The sequence below is a fragment of the Teleopsis dalmanni genome, chromosome 2 (genome assembly GCF_002237135.1).
Source record: "Teleopsis dalmanni isolate 2A chromosome 2, ASM223713v2, whole genome shotgun sequence".
NCBI lineage: Eukaryota > Metazoa > Arthropoda > Insecta > Diptera > Diopsidae > Teleopsis > Teleopsis dalmanni.
In genome coordinates this window covers 104,922,225-104,945,153 of record NC_051847.1, presented here as the reverse complement: position 1 = coordinate 104,945,153, position 22,929 = coordinate 104,922,225, and the positions used below count along the sequence as shown (strand labels likewise).

Below are 22,929 nucleotides of genomic sequence, written 5' to 3'. Positions count from 1 at the left end.
AACAAAATAATATTTTGAATACCTGTAACTATTGTTTTATATTGAAATAAATAAAGTAACTATGAAATTATTGTATAAAAGTACACTTTTATTTATGGAACAGAATTCAGTCCCGCAAGTATAAATTTTATTGCAACGAACCTGGACAACCGCTTTGCTACCTCAGCAAAACGAAACGATAGAAACCCGGTCGTTACAATTGGCACCCGAGCAGGGACAAGCAGAATTTGTCGCGAGAATACAAGGATTAAAACAGCGTAAACCGAAAAAAATTATGATTTCATCATCAGAATGAATGGCACAAGCTAACGTTACCACAAATTAAAATATAAACACAAGACGTCCAAAGATTTAATGCCCCATGTCGATCATGGCCTCATCGTATGCTCATGTCATAGAACAGGTAAGGAAGTGGTCGGTACGTTACGATGGAGGAAAGAATCCATTGGGTTTCATAGAAAGAATAGAAGAACTAGCAGATGTTTACGCTATTAACGTAAATCTAGTTCCCAAGACGATGCCTATACTTCTTGAAGATAACGCACTAATGTGGTATGTTATCACCATGCAGAATTTAATGCGACATTCCGGATTCGATACTAGTCAGCAATTGGATCGAATATATCGTAATTCAGGGATGGACTATCAGTTATATATTAAACGTCTTGATTTCATGAATCTGGAGGAACTGGTAGCATTGGCCGGAGACTTTGAGCTATTACGCAGTGAACAGGAAAAGCCCCCTCATAACAGGCCACGTGAGGAGCGTAACCATACAATGGAAGTACAGAATATAAGAGTGAATAATCCCAAATTGACCTGTCGTCGCTGTGGACAATGCGGACACATTGCTAGTAGATGCCAAAGTCGCCCAATTCTTTTCTGTTGGGAGTGTGGCACCAAGAATATCCGCACCATTGACTGCTGCCGAAAATATTCGGGAAACGGAAACCAGGAGCGCTCGGCCGCAGGGGTAGCGACTTCTACCAACAGGAGCCCTGCCAACTTCTCACAAAACCAATTGCACGTAAAAGACGCCCAGATAAAAGCAAGAATCAAGTTGAATGCGCATAATCTAGAAGCCGCAATCGACACTGGGGCTTCACTGAGCTTTATTTCACAACTTCTGATGAGCAGACTAAAGCTTCAACCGAAGAAACTCAGGACTACCATCAACGTTCGAATGGCAGACGATACTATACATAAACTTACCTGGGAAACCCAAGTAACATTGCAACTAGGGAAACGTATCGTGAGAACAGAACTTTTGGTCTTCCCCAAGGGCACCGAGGAGCTGATTTTAGGTTTGGATTTTCTACAAGCAATCGCGACTAATATCACAATTGGGGAAATCAACTTAAAACTACATATATACACCCGAAGTGTGTATACAACGAGACCATCTAGAAGTGTACCAAACATTAACCCCAGCTTCCCATCCCATCCCCGCCAGACACCCAACCACAAACTGAGCTTGTAGATCAACCGAAGGCAAAAGGAACCAAGTCACAAACGCTAGTAAGACAATGTTATGTCAAAACTGAGATTCCGAACACAGAACCAAACACAGAATTACAAAGCCAAGAAGCACAACGACAGCAAAACTCAGAACCTGACAGACAGTTACAAATTCGAAGCCAAGAATGTCGAGCTCAAGTTTCAATTAATCGCGTCAGTCAACAGGAACAACTGCCACCTCAGGAGAAATTTAATGTAGATCAACCACCAATAAATAATCCTGGCCGTCATCAACTTAGCCACAACGTAACCATTCCAGCGCAACAGATAACACCATCCACCCTGGCGAAAACACATTCCCCACAAATAGAAATCGACCAAGATAAACTGATACATCAATTTTTGAAGAAAGAATTACAGGAATTCCAGGCGCTATCAGGATTGTCGAACGTCACGACACACAGAATTATCACGAAGGACGATCGCCCAATCAAACAGACGTACTTCCCAAAAAATCCCACCATGCAGCAAATAATCAATGACAAAGTGGATGAATTATTGGAAAAGGGGTGTATCGAGCCATCGAACAGTCCATATAGTGCCCCTGTAGTGTTGGTTAAAAAGAAAAATGGGGAGTGGCGTAAATCAAATACCGATGGAAGAAAAAAGCAAACAGTACACTGCATTTACCATACCAGGTAGAGGTCTATTCCATTGGCATGTGTTACCATTCGGCCTGTATTCCGCACCGCCACGTTCCAACGGCCACTTGATCATGTTATAGGCGCGGACTTAGAACCACATGCATTCGCGTACCTAGATGACATTATCGTCACAGGCACAACATTTGAACATCATCTCAAAAATTTACGAGAGGTTTTACGACGTCTAAAGTCAGCGAAACTCCGGATTAATGTTGAAAAATCAGAATTCTTTAAAACTGAGACTAAATACCTGGGACATGTCGTAAGTTCACAAGGAATACACACAGATCCCGATAAGGTGGCAGCTATTCAAAATATCCAACCTCCTGCCAATATCAAACAACTTAGGCAATTCATCGGAATAGCTTCATGGTACCGACGCTTCGTTCCTGACTTTGCCAAAATTCTCCATCCCTTAACGAGCATGCTAAAAAAGGGTAAGCAGTGGAAATGGGGTGAAAGCCAACAACTAGCATTCCAAGAAATTAAAACACGCCTAACGGAAGCACCTATCCTCACATGTCCCGACTTTAACGAGAAGTTTTGCCTCCAGACCGACGCGAGTAACATAGGCTTAGGAGCAGTTTTAACGCAGCAAATTAATGGAATCGAAAGGGTAATTGCGTATGCCAGCAGACACCTTAGTGCAACAGAAATTAACTACTCAGCTACAGAGAAGGAATGTCTAGCCATCGTATGGGCTATAAGGAAAATGCGACCCTATCTCGAAGGTTATAGATTCACAGTTATAACTGCATTAGTTGGTATAAGCGAAAGTGGGATGAAGTAACAAAAAGTCTAGAACAACATCTTGATTTTTTAATTTGCAATGAACAGTTGTATAAACGTTTACCACCTTCCGATAAAAATCAATCGAATAATCACTGGAAATTATGCGTCCCGGAAAATCTTCAGAATCGCGTCATCCTTGAAAACCATGATGATCCGCATGCTGGACATTTCGGTATTCGGAAAACTATAATTCGTGTACAAACTAAGTATTACTGGACTGATATGTCTAGGGACATCACGACTCATGTAAAGCGGTGTGAGCCAAGTGCCGATAAGCCTGCCGGAATGATGCTCACTTCCATCCTAGATGAACCGTTCGCTTCGATCACAATGGACTACATGGGCCCTTTGCCACGCTCAAGAAAGGGTAATAACATGCTACTAGTAATCCTTGACAAATTCTCGAAATGGACTGAATTAATACCGATGCGAAGAGCTACGAGTGAAAACACTATTGAAGCCATTAGAAACCGAATAATTACGAGATTTGGAGTCCCAAAGGATATCATTACAGATAATGGACCTCAGTTCACCAGTAAATTATTTAAGACGTGGCTCGCCAAAATGGACATCAAGCATCGGCTCACCGCCCCATATACTCCTCAGGAAAACCCCACCGAACGAACAAACAGAACACTCAAAACAATGCTAGCCCAAATGTGTCAAGGAGAACATCGCCGTTGGGATGAACTACTACCCGAGATTATGCTGGCAATCAACACGGTTACGTCCAATACTACGAAATACAGTGCGGCATACTTAATACAAGAAAGAGAACCTAGACTACCTGCTTCATTGTTTAATGAATGTACACCAGGTACAGGTGAAGCTACTTTATCTCCTACAATCAAAGCCGATAGATTGCAAAGAATTTTTAAAATAGTTAAACAATATATACAATCAGCAGCATCAAAACAAGCATTGTATTATAACTTAAGACGAAGAAGCTGGAAACCTAGTATAAACCAATTGGTTTGGGTTAGACAACACCATCTCTCAAATGCAACCAAATATTTTACAGCGAAATTAGTACCCAGATTTGATGGCCCTTATAGAGTCAAACACTTTATATCACCAGTCATTGTTAACCTAGCACCGTATAAAGCAGGTAAAGATATTACGTCGCATATTGCCAATCTTCGGGTGCACAACGGAGAAAAACAATAATATAAAAAAAAATAATAATAGTAATAATCATTGGCGACGTTAACAAGCCGTCTACAGTCAGTTGGTAAATCTAACGAATGAAAATGTCCACGGTGTAGGGTGTAAAATAAGAAGTAATAAACGTAAAAATAAAAAAAAGGGAAAAGGGCTACTCTGCTGCCATGGTTCAAAAAGCTCGAATCGTCACACTTTTGACTATATATAAGGACCACGAGCGTCCTAAGAAGACAGTATGATCAATAAAGTCCAAGATGACAACTAATTACGAAGCTAAGTTTAAACGCACCGCCACACGTGTCCGACAACGACTGGAAGAACTAGAGGAAAGTAAACCACGCAGCCGTTACCTACCAAATACTGTGGAACAAGCATCCAAACGTTATAAAAATAAAATGCAAGGAAGTCAACCTAGTAGGAGAGTCCGAGCCATAGAAGTCGGCCAAACGCAACCAATCATAAGGCCCACCGACCGGAAATTGCTGCCGAAAGCCGAGGTAAAAAAAATCACCGGAACATCAGTAACATACACTCACAGAATGATCAAGCACAGGCTCCAGCAATCCCTACACATGTAAGTGTGGATAACGATGACCACGATGTACTACAATGCACATGGAATGACGTTGTTGGTGAACTAAGTCCATCGCCACCGCCACCAGTGGTTGACGAATTATACAATGAGTTAATGAATAATGCAGTCGAGCCGCAACCACCGGTGGCAGGTAACGTCAGAGAGACCAAGGACGAATGGCCACCAGAGTTAAACGAAGCTATCCGCGATGCCTATAGAAAACGAGGTGCAGGAAAAAGAATCAGTTTCAAGCGTCTGGTCAAAGGCAAAGTATACCAGGTGCAGATCAGCCGGAGAGGCTTAACAAAAGTACGATTAAAGTAAAATATGCCACCAAAATTTCAGTTTACCGAAGAGGGGAGAAAATGTAAAGGTTTAAATTGCTACAAAGTAATTTCAACCATACATATGCTTTTGTACAAATCTGACGTCAGTCCGTCAGTAGAAAACGTAACACCAACACCATTTCGGACAACACCAGAAGCAAACTCACCGACAACAAAGTTTAGCGTACAACCTAGGAAGGATAAAATTTATTTAAATATTTATCGAGATCATAATGCAACAACATTACCTACATGCCATGCGTCAATGAGCCGCGGGCATGACTTGTAAACAAACCTGAAGAAAATAAAAAATAATAAAACAACAAAACTAAAACACAACTTGAAATATGTTAAGGAATAAAAAAAATGAATTTTTAATTATAAATTATAATATAAGACATACATTAAACATTTATTAAACAATAAAACACATTTTATATATTTAATTAATAAACATAAATTTCAAGAAATAAATTATCAACAATGAAAAAAACACTCATTGTTCACATCTTTGTTACAACATAAAAATAAAATAGAAAAAAACAATAAAACATAAAAATATAACACATCGAAAAACCTCTTCTGCTGTAAATTCTTTGTTTGGGTTATTTTTCTTTTATATATTAAACCACGAACACAATAAACACTGTATTAATTAAAATTATATTTTTCTATTAACAAACAAAACCAAACTACTATCCAAGACAATAAATTATAATAATGCACTTGCACTTATTGTACTTAACAGCGTTAAAAATTCTATCACCACAATGTCACTCATTTGTATGGTATTTTGGCACATAACTTCTTAAAAAATTAAATAATATAAATTAAAACTTTAATATTATTTTTGACTTTTTGATTTAAATCAGAAAGACGCGGAATATGTCAAACGTAAAAGCACGGCGAAAACAAAAACAAGCATACAACACAAAGTACACAAAAATGCACAAAAGCATGCAAAATACACAAAATACAGAAGAAAGGCTTGCGAAAAGCACAAAAGTTAACACGAACAACGAAGTTTACCGGTACGCTACAAAAGTTCCGGTCAAACAAGTATATAAGAACGCGAATTTCACAGAACTAGCAACTTGTCTCTTGGATATCAAACGATAAACAAGTTCAACTGGTCAATTCGATCAAATCCTAGTTTACAGGCTAATTCAGTCTACACTGGTCAGTTCGATCAAAGCAGGCAACTGGTCAATTCGATCAAATCCTAGTTTACAGGCTTAATCAGCCTACACTGGTCCATTCAATCATTTTCTTTTCTTTTGTTTGTTAATTATTTTTTTTATCTGGCTCATTCAGCCAACCTATAGGTTTTCGTAACACAGAGCATCCGTAAGGAGAGAAGGAACCCAGGAGAGAACGCGGTCCTGTCAGGAACCTTCTCAACATCAGAGTCAACCACATAAACCTGTACAACGATTCAACAAAGTCTCGACTGTATACTATTGTATACCTTAATTCACCCGGACGCCACAACGAAGAGCGTCAGAATTATAAGAGAATTCATTTAACAAAATAATATTTTGAATACCTGTAACTATTGTTTTATATTGAAATAAATAAAGTAACTATGAAATTATTGTATAAAAGTACACTTTTATTTATGGAACAGAATTCAGTCCCGCAAGTATAAATTTTATTGCAACGAACCTGGACAACCGCTTTGCTACCTCAGCAAAACGAAACGATAGAAACCCGTTGTGACCCGGTTCCTCCGGTGTGGAGGAAGACATTGAACATTGCACGTCGAACAATAAGATGGAATCCTCAAGGCAGCCGCAGATCTGGAGCACCAGCTAAAACTTGGAGAAGAGCAATTGAAGAAGAATTAAGAGAAGCGAACTATTCCTGGAGTGATATATGCCGCGAATCAAATAACCGAATCCGATATAAAAATATGGTAGAGGCCCTATGCTCCACTGGGAGATAAAGATAAAAGAGAGAAAGAGCGGTTGAAAATACGTAAAAATTTCCATCCTTACGAGGTTAAATTTCAGTACAGCTAAAGTGAGTACACACACCGGGTTCATCGAATCTCATAGCATGCGATTTCTTAATGAAACTTTGATAACAGATAAGTACCGTAGATAAATTTTTTATATTATTCATTTTCATGGGTCCTCAAGGCAACAAAGCCACAGCAAAATTCACAAGCGAACAATTTACCTGAACAAACATAAAAAGAGACATGTCAAAGACGGACAGAGCATGTCCGCAATGCTAACGAGATAAATATCCAAACACAACAAAACAGTACTTGAAACCTGTAAGGCCCCTGATCGGCAATTCGCAGCCGTACATGTTGATATTATCGGGCCATTACTACCATCAGGTGAATACAGTTACTGTTTGACATGCATAAATCGATTTACCCTGTGGCTTATCACTATTCTCATTACGGACATTCATGCAGACAAAGTAGCTGCGTGATGAACACGAGATGGGTTTCACACTATGGCGTTCCTTCGAATACTATCACAGATCAAGGCAAGCAATTCAAGTCTAAGCTATTCGCAAAGCTCATGCAGTTGATTGGTTCAAAAGATGTACGTACAAGTGCGAGACATTCACAATCAAACGGAATTCTGGAACGATTTCACCGAACATTTATAGCGACACGTAAATGTAGATTGAAGCAAAGATGGACAGACGAATTGTCACTACTATTGCTGACTTTACGATGTGCGTAAAAAATCACATCCAAGCTAGTCCGGCCGAAATGGTTTACGGTACGTCTCTTAAGCTGCCTGGACAATTCATTGAAAAGAAGTCCAACGCCGTCACGACTCGGAATTTGCAATATTCCTGTAGAAGACTATAAACCAATTACATCCAGATGCAGGTTCAAACCATCCGAAAATTTAAACTTTCGTACAACGAGACCTGCAGACGTGTTCACATGTGTTCCTGAGAGACTATAACTTGCAATCTCCATTACACTTTACGGCACCTTAAGGCACCTTACGACAGATAATTCAAAGTGATATGGCGAGATCGTAAACTTATTATTATTTTCGTTAAAGACCGACCTGTACATGTCAGCATTGACAGGGTAAAGGCGACTTACTTGTTGAACAAAGAAACTGAACCAAGCGCACTGTTGCACCGATCTGCACCACTTCAATCAAGCCCAGATACGCTGCCAGTACAAACTTCTCAGCAGGAATTTAACCAAAATCGCAGTGTTTCAGATTCACAACATAAAATCAGATGTATGCAACGTGACAGCGTTTCCGCTTAGCCACTGGTGAGGGAGTAATGTGGCAACCACACAGTAACTATCAACATTATACACAAAAGCACTGAAATAGAACACAGATGACACAAGAAACGCACAGAGCAAAAAGAAGAGTAGCGTCATAAAAACTATCAAAGAAATAGAAAACAAACGAAAAGAAAAGAGAACTGGCAGTAACATTTTCATTTCATTGAATAATTTGGCACGTGCCACCATCATTTAATTAGTCGTTTTATATTAATTCAAAAATTTTAAATTTTATTATATTGTGTTTTAGAGAATTTGAAAATGATAACAGTTTAACATGAATGTAATAAAACTTGATTGCTGCATAATTCTTACATTAAAATACAAGAGATTTTTAGGGTGAGATTATAAATAAAATGTTATCACTTAAATTCCACATTGCAACCAGGATAGAAAGTATTCTTGAAATAAATATTCAGTATCAAAATATATATTTTGGGATATAGGTAAGTGTAATAAACTTGTAATAAAAAACTATTGGGAGTAAGCTAGCTTTTTAGATGAGCTCTCTGCTCTTGAGATCTCATGAGCAGCTCTTCAATATGAGCAAATTGAAGACTCACGCTGATGAGCAGCTCTACATTATGAGCTTGAGGGCTCACGCTCATGAGCAAATTTTGTGTTCACGTAATAATTTTCTCATGCTTATGACCATGAGCAAATACGAACTCTGATGATTAATCAAAATTCATTAATGACCTTAACTAAATAAACTGATCTAACAAAGCCAGTGGAAACATACAGTAAGCCCGATAAAAATTTAAAACTTGATTTTAAAACATAGATCTTATTAAAAGATTAAGCACAATAAATGTAAACTTTTCGAAATTTTTTTATTTTTTAATAAGCTTATTTATTATTTTTATCAATGTTTGATACATTTTTATATAATTTTTTGTAGAGGAGATTGTGTATCTCTGTAAATATAGGTTTCTGCTAATTATTTAAGATATTAATTCTAAATAAAACCCGTTATTTTATTTACTTTTCGTTTTAAATACATAATATCGTCAAAAATACAAATGTCATACAAAATATTGTTAAATCAAAATTCCCAAATGTTTTTATATGTCGGAAAATTAAACATTTTTAAATTTTTTTCTTTAACAAAAATCGCATGCAATCAATTATCATATCATATATTATTCGAGCCAAAATTACACACACTACAACTATTTTGCTGTGTACATTGTGGATATTCTTGACGGAAATTTGGAGTATAAGTTCATATATTATTACGTATATATTGCCAGCCACTTTTATTTTAACTAATATTCTTTGCTTACACAATGATTTATAAGAAAGTTTTCTTCTGGCAACTCTATAATAGAAAAAATCGCTTGTTTGGTTAGACGGGGTCAGCTTGATTACTTGTAACAATGTATAATGATTAATATCCAAGTATTAATAAATTTTAAATATTGGCTTAGAAATGTTGAGTGTGTTGGAAAAGCAAATATTAATTTAATATTGCACAATTGTAAACGGTGGAGAAATTATTATGTATAATTATGAAGAGCACATAAAAAAAGTGTACTAACTACATTTTAAAGTGCAAAACAACGGCGTAACATATTAGGCACTTAATGTTATGCGTTTGGACATTTCATCAATAACAAATATGTGTCCCTAAAACTTTTTAAAAACATTCTGTATAATTACTGCTTTATAAAAAAGTATTCACGTTAATTGGTATATTATTTACACAATACCACATTATTCGGGAAGAAAATATATCTGACCTGTAATGCGTTATAAATATCCAGATGTATTTTAAAATACAAAATTTGCAATAAAATATACTATTGATAGCAAACTTTTCTAGTAAATTATGGTTTAGAGAAAAAGACATACACACGAAGTCCTTGAAAACATATGTACCTTGTACCAAAAGCTTTAAGAAATGCAACTGTTGTAAAGTTTGTTGTCTGCATAAAAAAATCTATAAATTTCTTTTATGTTTACTTCTAGTTTTTTTTATTGGAGGTTATACTTTTATTCTTACAGATTGTTTAAGGTGCAACAGCAGTATCTGACTGATGACTTTTCCACTTGTCTGCTGAGCTAGTTTGAATATAAACCATAGCACGCAATTTGTTTTTGTGTAAAGAACCTTCCATCATTAATTCGATCACAAATTAATATTAATTAAATTTATAAGCCATGTCTGACCTTGCTAGTATGGACGAAGGAGTATCAGGTTCAAGTAAGGGATATAAAATAAAATATAAACTGTTTGGTTTTTTATTTACATATTTCAAACTTGCACTCACAAAAGTTTTTACAAAAAAATAAACTCATAGTATAATATATTAAATTATATATTGAATACATTGCTTCAATAATAAATAATAAATATCTTATATGACAAAAACAATCATGTAAAAACTATTGGTCTGTGCACTTAAGTGGTATTAAGTTTTATAACGAAAATATGTTTTTTTACAGAGTACAATACAGGACATATGGAATGTACAGGAAGAAGTGATTATGATTCAACTGGAAAAGGTGAATTTATTAAAATTATTTCAGAATGTTTATAACAAGGAATTTTCCAGCTCATGCACAAGTCGAACAAGAACTTGCAACAAAAATGTTGCAAATACAGTCAAAACGTTTTTATTTAGACGTTAAACAAAACCGTCGAGGACGATTTATTAAAGTTGCAGAAGTATGTATCACGAATATTATAGGTTCCTTTTTAATGTATATATTTTAAGATTGGTGCAGACGGTAGACGTAGTCAAGTATATTTGGCTCTTTCAACGGCCGCTGAATTTCGAGACCACTTATCAACTTTTAGTGATTATTATGCATCATTGGGTATGGTCTAAAAACTATAAAAAATAATTACACATTTGTTATGTTATATTTTTGCTTTACGTATAAATTGTGTAAATATTTTATATTTATCAAGCGCAGTTTTAAATAATATTTGTGGATGAGAATAAAATATTTTGGTTAGTTTATATAAAAAGTATTTAATAGAATTTTAAGAAGAGTAAACCGGTTAATTAAGATCTGTACGAAACATGTGTTTATGTCTAAACATATTTTATATAAAAGAATTTGGCACTTTTTAAAAAAGTATTGTCAAACATCGTTAGTGAAAACTTTTTGTGTGATTGATAAAATAAATTTATCAAAACTATAATTTAAGAAGAATTCGACATTAGCGAATACATATCAATTGATAACCAAAGCAAATTTATATGCAAAAGTGTGAAATTTGGTATGGGGACTGTTTAAAATTCTTACCATAAATTATATATATGGCACTGCACTTAATTTCGAAACGGTTGCACTGTTACGGTTGAAACAATTTTTATATTTATTTTTTATTATGATGCACAATATGTTTTAAAAATGAAATTATGTTTTAATACTCATCACACTTAATAATGTTGCAAATCAATTATTATGTATTTGTTTAATTTAGTTACAGCTTATTTTAAATATTTATTATTTAAAAAAACTCAATCATTTTGCCTTGAAATGTATTATTCATTTTGGAACTGATTTTATCTGCAAAAAGTTTTTAAATAAAATTTTAAACTATGTTTTATGTAACATAGCTATGTTCTTTCATAAAGCTTCAATATAGCTTTCATTTACAATATTATAAAAAAATCAAAATAAATCAAAAAAATAAAATTGTTTTTAAAAAAAATCAAAATAAAATTCAAATATCAAACCTTATCTAGAATAGGGTTCATAACATTTGGTAAGAATTAAATTTATTCTACGTACAAGGCATATGCACCTATAAAACACTTTTCTGAGCGGTGTTCTAAATTATCTTAAAAAAAAGAAAAACGAATTATGGTAAAAACGATATATATTGCAAATCACAGAATCCAAAACGTAACGGATACTATGCCAACGCATAGTATAAAAAACGTAATTTAAAAAAATGTGACAAATGGATCACTATTTTTATTTAAATCTTTTGATTATTTTGAACCCACTGAAAGAGCAGTCTATTTCATATAAAAAAAATAATTTCACCAAAAATATTTACTTAATTAATATTCATTTTACAAGTTAAATATCTACTGTAACAAATTTGCGGTATCACTTACTTACAATTAATATTTAGTTTTCACAAATACAATATGCATCTACTTCTAAACTATTATAATCTTATTAAGTAACCTAAATCGCAGGTCCACCTAATCCAGATAATCTTCCTGAAGATGGCAAACTCAAATCAGAAATGATGATTAAAGATAACAGAAGGTATTATTTGGACTTAAAAGAAAATGCACGAGGACGGTTTTTACGAGTATGATACATTTATATTTTATTTCATTGATATTTAACTTTTGATATATTAGGTTTCCCAAACAATAACGAGAGGGGGACCCCGATCACAAATAGCAATACCAGCTCAAGGTATGATTGAGTTTCGTGACTCATTAACAGATTTACTTGAAGAATTTGGAACCAATGATGGCGGGTAATTAAACAAATTAATATGATAATCAAATTTATGAAAAAGTTATTATTTTAGATTTAAAGGAGACTTACCAGAAGAGCGTCATATGAAAGTTGATAACAAAAATTTTTATTTTGATATTGGACAAAATAATCGTGGAGTTTATATGCGCATTAGTGAGGTAAAAAATTAATTTTTGATTTTCTATTGTGAATTACGTACTTTCTTTATAGGTGAAAAGCAATTTCCGTACAGCTATAACAGTACCCGAAAAATGTTGGATACGTTTTCGAGATATATTTAGTGATTATTGTGACAAAATGAAAAAATCGTCCGATTCATCGTCAACCACTGCCGATAACAATCTTCAAACACCCACAAATAATTTAAAATAAAAACTTTTAAAGTATTTATTTTCAATTCAAGGATTAAAATAGAATTTTAAATATATATATTTTTGATTCAAAAGTCATATTATTCTACTAGCTCAGATTGTTTTAAATTAAGAAGTTATTAAAGCGAATATATTATTAACTATTGTATATAGAATTGAACATATGCAACCATGTTATTAGATGAATATAAATAAGAAAATCTTTTGAGAATTTAAAATAAAAGTTTTTAATCGTTATTATAGCACACTAATACAACAAAAACAAAATTATACTCGAGTATAAGACAAGTACTTGTTGTTTTTAAGGCTTTATTTTCCTAATGAACTAATATAATGACATAATATCTTTAAAATTATTTGATAATATTAAGACATTGATTATAAGATATAGGTCATGTAATAAAGCATTTTATGAAAGTTTAAATATTGAATAGATGTTATTAAGTGCATTACTAGAAATATTATAGTGAATTCATGTTGATGTTAATAGTATTAAAAATATAAATTTATTGTTATTTTTGGTTTTGTTTTAGTAATGCTTTCGTTTATAAAAAAAAATAGATATGTATAAAATACAAAATGCTTAAGTAAATATCTTTGTTTTTTAATAAGTGAGATATCTGTGAATGCTACACATTTAAGTGGATAATTAACTTAATTGACATAAATAATAAAATTCATGTACATAAATATATAAAATACAAAACAAAATCTTATGTGACAATTATCATGCTTAGATAATGAAAAATTTGATTAAATAGGTTCCACAATATATGTATGTATATTCCAACACTTCATAATATATTTGTATAAAAATATGTGAATGGAACAATTACAATGACTAGATATGAAATTGCTTTTTGTTAACCATTATTGTACTGGTGTTTGTTTCAATTTATTTTAATCTTCAATTATAGTTTTTTTCAAGTTTTGAATATAAGATAAATTGTTATTAGACTATTTTCTATTATTTGTTATGTTTTACATTTTAAAAGACAGTAACCGAAAAAATCTAAAACTGAAATCTATGTGAGTTCAATGAATACATACATGTATGTATTCATATGTATGTACATACGACTTGAGTACCACTATTCATTATTTATCATATCTTACCTTATTTAGAGTCATAAAATCCTTTTAAAGTGAAAAGTAATTAAGCTATATGATGCTCATTCTGAATTATCGTCAATTAAATACTTAAATTGATTAAGATTTTGAAAATAAAGGCGATTCAAAAGAAAATTTTTTGGAATGTATATCGAGCATGTTTCAGAAAAAAATATAAATTTATTTTTATTCGTTTCATACATCAATGCTTTAATGTTTTAGGAACCTATTTTTAACATTGAAAATGTTTATAAAGATGCATTCTATAGAAATGTTAAGCCTAACGGTCAAATATCGTGTTTTCGCCAACATTGCTCTATTTTCATGAATTTGCATGACGAAATAAAAATAACTAAATAAATAGAAATCATCAACTGTATAACGAGACTTTATATTTACATGCATGTTTGATTTCTCGTTAAATTTTTCAAATTTTATGAAAATATATCTTTATTGATATATTCTAAACGTAAATTATAGAATCAGAAATAAAAATTAATCAGCTAAAATAAAATGTTTGTAACAACACAATTATTGAGTGTTTTTATAGAATTTTTTGTAATATTTGGTTTTATATGCGCATAAAAGAGCAAGTACCAAAATTAACTGATATAAATTTATTACCTTTTATTTTTATTGTATTAATTCATTTAAAAAAAACGTATATTCTTAATATAATTTGAAAATCTAAAACTTATAGTACGAAATATACATTAAAAAGAAATAAAGCAACAAATAAATAAGTAATAAAAATTAAAAACTTCATACATAGTAGAATTTCGAACCTATTCTGGCGCTAACAAGGACATTTTCGATGTGTGATTTAAATACTAAATACTTGATTAAATTATTAGAATTTTTAACAAGATTTTTCAAAATTATTTGTATATATTGTGTATATCCCACAAGAGACATGTTTATGATCTAGTAGTTTCGTTTCCAGAAAAGCAAAAATTTGCCGGGACAATTAAGTAAAAACAAAAATCGTCACTTTACAGGACAATCATAGAAGAAACGTATATAAATACAAAATTCCGTTACAAAAAATGTTCTTAATGTAATAAGGTATTGCTAAATTAAAACCGATCGAGAAACAAAATTTGGAAATATTTTTAAATGATTTCTAAATAAAATTAACTTAAATTCGTCATGATTTTCAAACTCATACGAGTCGAATAACTGTTCATAAAATATATTTTATGTATGAATTCTGCTTAATTAAAATGCTGTAAATATTTATGTTGCTCTAAGTGTTATTATAGTTTTGTTTTGTATCAATAGATAAAAGTATCAGGATCCGTTAAATATGACAGCATATATTGCAGATTCTTTAAATTCAATCCGCATTTATGATCTGTATAAATGCAAGACCTTTTTGTTGCTACTATACTAGGGGAGTAAGGTACAAAATAGAAAACAAAATTATTTAGACTTTGTTAGCCCCAGAAGTGATTGTGGAAGAAAAATTTAACAAAAGGTTCATGTAATGGAAAGTAAGGTTGCAGGAGGGTATAACTAAAAAAACGACAGTGTCCATTTCTACACATGCATATGTAGTAAAAATATGGCAGCAATTTGGTTTTAGTTTAGCTAAGAAACAATTGATATACTGAAGAAATAGTATATACTTCATCAGAAAGAATTTATAAAAATATATGTGGTCTTGTAAAAATTATGCACTATACATTACGTTCGAAATCATAACCTCAAAATAAAATCCCGTTGTGGAGCGTATTTATGCGGGCGAGACACATTTAAGTGTTTTTTTTCCTTCATTATTTGTTTATTCCTCCAACAAAATGCCAGTTAGCAAATATAAAATACTTTACACAATATATTATAATTTAAAGTTTTCATATTCTGATTTTAAATTTAACACAACCATCATTTTCGCAAAGATCAACCGTTCTACCTTTGAGCAAACACAATAAACAAGTGGTCATAAAAACCCTTTTTTATGAGATTCAAAGCTTTGATTTATAACGAGGTAATGGCCGTCTGACAAAAAGCTGTATTCAGCAACAGTGTTGATAAGATCGATATTGTTAAAAATAATGTTGCTAGATATACGTACATATGTATGTGATTTATGATTGCTCATGGAAAGTGTTGATAATTTCAATTGAGATGAATTCACGATAGGAATGCTTACTTAATTTAGCTCCAAGAAGTTGATCGTCATGTTGGTAACATGCACAATACATGTTTATGTACATATATGTTGCAGGCATACATGTAAACATGAGCATCATATATGGTACATATGTAGGAAGAAGTTTGAAGCATTGAAAAAACAAGTGCCAAAAACAATATGAATAAATGGTTAAGTTCATACTAAAGTTGATAGCAAACATTTGTTTTAAGACTACGACAATCAACAATAAAGCTTTCGATTTAAACAACAGCATCAAATAAAGCTTTTCAGCACACCTTCAGTACATATAGACTCCCAACATAAACAGTTCAGTTAAAGATCCTAATAGGGTGCAGTCAGTAGTATGATGCATTATGGCAGTCAATGTAAATGTCACTTGACCTTTAGGTAGCTTTAAGTTACAGCTCCACATCACGCCGGCTTGCCACAGTCTATCGCCAGTACTAATGTTTACCAGCTTCACCACAGGATTTCGTAGCGAAAAAGACATGGAATTACTTTTATCAGGATTCGACTAGTCTAAAAGTCGACAAGATATGGTCACTATAAAACTCTTAGCTCAACGCCACAACACTAATATACGGCAATTCAATCAAAAGCACCTACTAGCTACTGTCTAGTGCCTCGACAGTCTTGCAGCAGCTTAACACAGCTTATTACCGCGAACCGTGACACGGTTACATTCCAGATGTGTAAATGCCTATACAATGCATCACCGTAACCACGAAAATTTGAGTGGTGTTTAATGCATCATACAAATCAAATAGTGGACTTTAGCTTCATAAAATTTTGTTTAGTGATTCAACAATTCAAAATGTTTAATTTGCTTTCTTACTATTTTTATTTATTTTTAGAAGTCCATGACTTATGACCAAATATATCAAGGATATGACTAATGGATCAAAGATATCAAATCATTGCACACAAAAAAATACAGTTTAATATTACATTTCATCAATTGTTCAATTGCACATATTTTGTGCGGTATCGGATAGACCATGTGGACCGTACTGAATGATTTCATTATGTAAATTTCAAAAACAACCAAAAAATGTATCATCACTGGTCAATGTGCTGGTGCACTTCGGTGGGCTTAGCTAAGCGTTTGATGATTCGTAATACCGCAACGGAAAGCTTAACGAATGAAGAGCTAGAAGCTAGCATATAAACGAAAGCCAATCTTAAGTCCAGATTTGTAACGCCAATGTCTTCTAATCCAAATTATTTAGAATTATTTCACACGAGATCATTTTCTCATATATGGAAGATCGTACCTTGAGTTTACATAAATAAAGAATGACATAAATTTGGGGAGAAATTTAATTAAATAAAGGAAAATAATATAATTTAACTAAAAGAAGACAATTTGCGATTACTTCAGCGGTCTCTTGGTAGAATTAAAAAGACGTATCAAGGCAATGAAGGGTTTGTGTGAGTAGTCGACATTCGCACACCTGCAGGAGTTCAATATTCTGTACATAAGCTTGCACTGTTATCTCGTGAACACAAGGTAATTTAAGCAGATAATGTTAAACCTTTTCAGCAAGAATCCATTGAGTTCTGTTTCATTAAATAACACAATTATATAAAATTAGTAAAGTGAAGTTCATCTTTGCATCGTATTCCTTTGTTTGGAATGCAAGTGACAATCGTTATAAAAAACAATTCCTTGCTAACAATGGTTTAGTTTTATTATTATTGTAGTGCATTATTTGGAATTTTGACATTGCTTTGTAAAAAAAGAAATAAATTTGTTGATATATGAAATTTTATGTGAAACACACACACATATGTCGATTAATTAAAGCTTAATTTTTGTAGCTTGTTATGTCTGCCTGTCGGTATGGTCGCCGGTTTTGGGTTGGGGTTCTACAGACTACAATAAAAAAAGTATTCGTTCCATTTTTTTCTACTGTCCATCGTCTCGTAATTAAAGTATTTAACCCAATTATCATCCAATCTTTATATTACCTGTGTAACTTCTTTGTGTGAGCCTTCTATAGTAGTGTACCTTAGAGCCATAACTTTACTTTTTCGAATAACACTTTTTCTAACTAACTCTACATTTCAATTATTACTTATATACTTTTTTATCAGGCATGACCAATTATTCATTTTCATTTTTTTTTATATTTTTTTTAAATATTTTTTTTTAATATTTGTTTTTTTAATGTTTTTTTTAAAAGAGGTTTTTTGAACAGTAGTGAACTACAACAACAAAAAATCCTTTTATATTATTTAAATTAATTGAATTTTTAGCTGACCGTACAGCTGTTTCGAGTATTGCCAAGTACCTATCATCAGTGGTCTTGGAAATAATTCTTGTATTTAATTATTTGTAAATAATTATTTTTGAGACTGCAAGTACCAGGATTCGAACTTGGGTCCTGCCAAATGTGAAGCTCAGAATCAGCGCACCTTAACCAACTGACCCAAACCCGTACTTGACTTTTTATGTTCGCATTTTTTTTTGGTTTTGTTACTTTGGTTATGAAAGTTTTTATTAACAATTTTACTTGTTGTGTTTATATTAGAACGAAATCATAAACCAGCTGTTAATTGTTAAATTTCAATACTATTCTCTTTGTAGAGGCATTATTTGTTGCATGATTTCTTCTTTCTTATGTATAGAACCTAATCTGGGAACGTAATGCTGAGAAAATTATGCTAACGTTACTCTACTAGTCGCACGGGCGAGACCAATATTTTGTGAATATAAGTTGTAATTTAACGTAAAGTTTTTCCGGCGAAAGTGATTATTATATATAATTAAAACTTATTATAATTCATAACGAGGTTTTTTCGAACAGTAGTAAACTAATGAATTTTTTTTTCTATATTTTTTTCTATTTTTTTATAAATTTTTTATATATTTTTTCATATTTTTTGTTTATATTTTTTTTAAAATAATTAAAATTATTGGAACATCCTAAACTTAAAAAACATATGGGGTTAAATCACACAATCTATTGTCGAATGCATGGTATGATTTTTATTTACCATACAGGTCTTTCCTCTACTCAGACCCAAGCGGCTCACCGTGCGTAATATTTCAACTTCCGTTCCCTAATCTACCCTTGTGACTTCACTAGCCTGATAGTCCTGTCAAGATGTCTAGCAGGGCTTGTTCAAAATCGCCGCGCTCCATGTTTTACTATATTTATGACCAATTATGTGGGTTTCAGCAAAACACATCTATCTTATTTTATATACAAGGAAAGTAACTCGCAAAAATGAAATCAGAACAAAACTAAACAAATTAACAGATTTCAACTGAAGCCTGAAGCAGACCTATCTTAGGAAACAAATGTAATTTTGACACTTGTGCCACCACTCTAGCCATAAATAAATAAAATCATAATAATAAGTAATAAAATCACTTCTTCGTTTATTTATATTCATTCAAGTTTATTTTTAGTTTATTTAACGTAACAAAAAAAGAAAATAATTATATTTACAATTCAAAAATAAAAAAGTTCGCAGTATCAGAATTTAATTAACTACATTTAATAAGTACATTATTAATTACTTTTATTAAAAACAAAAAGATTATTAATACAAAAGTATAGATAAGTACAAAAATAAGCTTGTTTCAAAAAGAAGATTAGATTAGAATTAGAAGATTTTAAAATAAACAAAATTACAATCTTTATATTATTTTTATATATATTATTTTTATATATTTTATATTATTTTTTAAATGTTCTTTAAAACAAAAAAAAAAATTAAATAATGCCGACAAGGCACGCAAAAGTCTGAAAGATAAGACTTTCGTGTATTATAAAAATTCAGGGTTTCTTTAAATGATTAACAAGAAAAAAAATTTACAAGGAAAAAATATCAGACAAAAAAAGAAAAAAAATAATACTTACTTTAGCCGCTAAAATGACGTCACCTTAACTGCCGTTGTACCTAGCAGAAATGTATTCGAAATTTTATTTTTTGTTTTCAAAAATAAAAAAAAAAAATTATATAAGATATAAATATATATATATATATATATAGCATATATTGTATGATAAAAAAATATATATATATTGGTATATAACAGAATAAAGAAAAATATTTTAAAAAATCGGTATTCAATTGTTTGTAGTAATAACACAGTTTTCAAGACATTATTTCTTTTTCTTTTAATAAAAAATTCAATTACATAAGTTTAAAAACAGGATTGTTATTTATTATTTACTTAAAATACATATATCAAAAGAAAAACAATTTAATACAAATTTTAATAACTCTTTATATAGTTTAAAGATTTAAATGACAACACTCTGTTTTAAATCTTTAGGGAGATTAAAAAACATCCGTAATCATTTCCTTGTTATTTTTAAGCTGTTCTCGCAGTAATTCCACAATTTTAGGGGTCCCTTCTTTTATTTCTTTTCCAGATTCAGTAGGGCGATTCCACTAATCGCTATCGCTAAAACTCCATCGCTAAAATTCTTTAAATGCATTCTAGCGACTTTTGCGATTCTGCTAACTCGTTAAGTATAATTTCTATTCGCTAATTTTCTCAACTTTCAAAACAGCTGATTTCTCCGGATAAATCGCTAAATCTCCAAATTTCGTATTCTGCTAAATTGGCAATCGCTAAATATCGTTAAAAACGACTAAAATTTCTTCTAATTTAATGTTTTTTGGTGGTTAGATTTTTACTGTCGCTAAAAGTGAAAATATTATTTTTTAAACAAATTGAGCAATTATTTTGTACATATTTAGTTTAATCTTCATATTTATTTACTATTTATTTTCACATATATTTGTGGCGAACTCGCCACACATACTGCAGCGCCCTCTGTGTGTGAATGTACACGCACTCGCACCATCTGTGGGCAAAAGGAACATTTTTCAATGAGCAGCTAACTTCAGTAACTGGCGACTGGCTTCCTTCTTCTTCCTATTTTTGCACGTTTTAGTAACACAACGTTTTTATCATTTTGTAAACATTTGTTATATTTATTTAAAATAAAGTGTGTGGCAACAAATCCACATAATTGGTGACCCCGACGCAAATTAAACACATAATTGGAAGCAGCGGAAGTTATTCATTTATTTCATAAAGTCAAAACAAACTTGCACAATGTTGGATGACGCAATGCTGAACAAAGAAGCAAAAATGTCTAATGCCGACAAAGAAACAACAGCAAAGTCAGCAGCGGCAGACACGAATTTCACAACAGTAAAAAACGATATTGATGCAGTAAAGTTAACGAATTTGCCTTCATTTTTGCAAACTGACCCGGAGTTATGGTTTACTCAAGTGGACGGATTACTACACATCAATCGCATCACCTCTGATCTATCCAAATTCTACACGGTAATCACAGCACTAGACGGCGAAACGCTTCGTAAAGTTTCAGACATAGCAAAAAATCCGCCAGCTACGGGCAAATATGAAACGTTGAAAAATGAATTAATTTCACGATTTGGGGAGTCGCGTCAGAAACAATTGATTAAATTGCTAACGGATTTAGACGTGTCTAACAAGCGTCCAACGCAGTTGCTTCGAGAGATGAGAGATCTGGCAGCGTCAAATATGTCTGAAGACGCCTTGTCAGCACTTTGGTTGCAGCGATTGCCTAGTAACATTCGTTGCATCTTATCTGCATGCAGCTCCAAGGATGTTAATCAAATGGCCGAATTGGCAGATAGAATAACTGACAATATGCCCACTCCTCATCATGTTATGGCTACCGCATCTGCAATTAACCGACGCAGTAACACAGAGGAATCAACATTGGAGGCGCGTGTGACAGCGTTAGAAATATCTCTGCAACAAGTGGTAAGTAAACTAAGTGAAATAGCAATAGAGCTCAGACGACCAGCAAACTCACAGGGGCGAAGCAGGGCTCGCAGTTCAAGCAGAACTCAGTTTAAAAGTCAGCGTGAAGATCGAAAAGTCTGTTATTATCACATTAAATTTGGAACAGCTGCAACAAAATGCTTAAAACCATGCGAGTTCGGCTGCCAAACAACTAATATTAAACAGAAGGAAAACTAAAACCGTTGTCGTCCACAAGTGCAGTAAACGACAACGCGCTAGAACACTGCACTGAAGAAGCTCGTTTACATGTAATTGATCGTATCTCAAATATGAAGTTTCTAGTTGACACCGGATCGGCCGTATCCATTATTCCTTTAGCAGCAATCACAGTGAAACGCAACCTAGTGCCAGATGATCTAAAATTATTCGCAGCAAATAATTCATTTATTAAAACGTACGGTACTAAGACACTTAGCATCAATCTTGGTTTACGACGCAATTTCAATTGGAACTTCATTATAGCAGACGTCAAATGTCCAATCTTGGGCGCAGATTTTCTGGCGAAATATGGTCTAATTCCAGACATAAAATCAAGACGTTTATTAGACCCGCTTACTACATTGTCGTCATCTGGTGCAGTTGAAACCACATCGATACATTCGGTATACACATTGGATCCAAATTCAAGATTCTTTACAGTCGTCAACAAATACATTGATTTGTGCAGTGCAAATAACTATAGCCTACCTGACGCATCTGTAGTCTGT

General features: G+C 32.5%; 3 protein-coding genes across 3 annotated transcripts in view; all 3 read left to right on the top strand.

The window, feature by feature from the left end:
* Positions 1-10,387, top strand: part of LOC119675276 — a 37,079-nt gene extending 26,692 nt beyond the window's left edge. The window contains exon 2 of the mRNA XM_038086466.1: positions 10,306-10,387. The gene's annotated coding sequence lies outside the window, so the exon portion shown is untranslated. The remainder of the gene's footprint in view (positions 1-10,305) is intronic.
* Positions 10,313-14,771, top strand: LOC119678238 (transcriptional activator protein Pur-beta). Its single transcript, XM_038089960.1, has 8 exons — positions 10,313-10,504; positions 10,747-10,806; positions 10,857-10,969; positions 11,019-11,121; positions 12,465-12,583; positions 12,636-12,757; positions 12,812-12,917; positions 12,970-14,771. Exons 1-8 carry the CDS (start codon positions 10,462-10,464, stop codon positions 13,129-13,131), a joined length of 828 nt encoding a protein of 275 aa, XP_037945888.1. The 5' UTR covers positions 10,313-10,461; the 3' UTR covers positions 13,132-14,771.
* Positions 14,772-21,478: 6,707 nt separating this feature from the next.
* Positions 21,479-22,399, top strand: LOC119675275. Its single transcript, XM_038086464.1, has one exon. The coding sequence runs from the start codon at positions 21,479-21,481 to the stop codon at positions 22,397-22,399; it is 921 nt and encodes a 306-aa protein (XP_037942392.1).
* The last annotated feature ends 530 nt before the right edge of the window (positions 22,400-22,929 follow it).

Coding starts and splice junctions, on each gene's coding strand:
- LOC119678238 (XM_038089960.1), top strand. CDS start 10,462: ATGTCTGACCTTGCTAGTATGGACGAAGGAGTATCAGGTTCAA. Junction 10,807..10,856: donor TTATGATTCAACTGGAAAAG/GTGAATTTATTA, acceptor GGAATTTTCCAG/CTCATGCACAAGTCGAACAA. Junction 11,122..12,464: donor TGATTATTATGCATCATTGG/GTATGGTCTAAA, acceptor CCTAAATCGCAG/GTCCACCTAATCCAGATAAT.
- LOC119675275 (XM_038086464.1), top strand. CDS start 21,479: ATGTTGGATGACGCAATGCTGAACAAAGAAGCAAAAATGTCTAATGCC.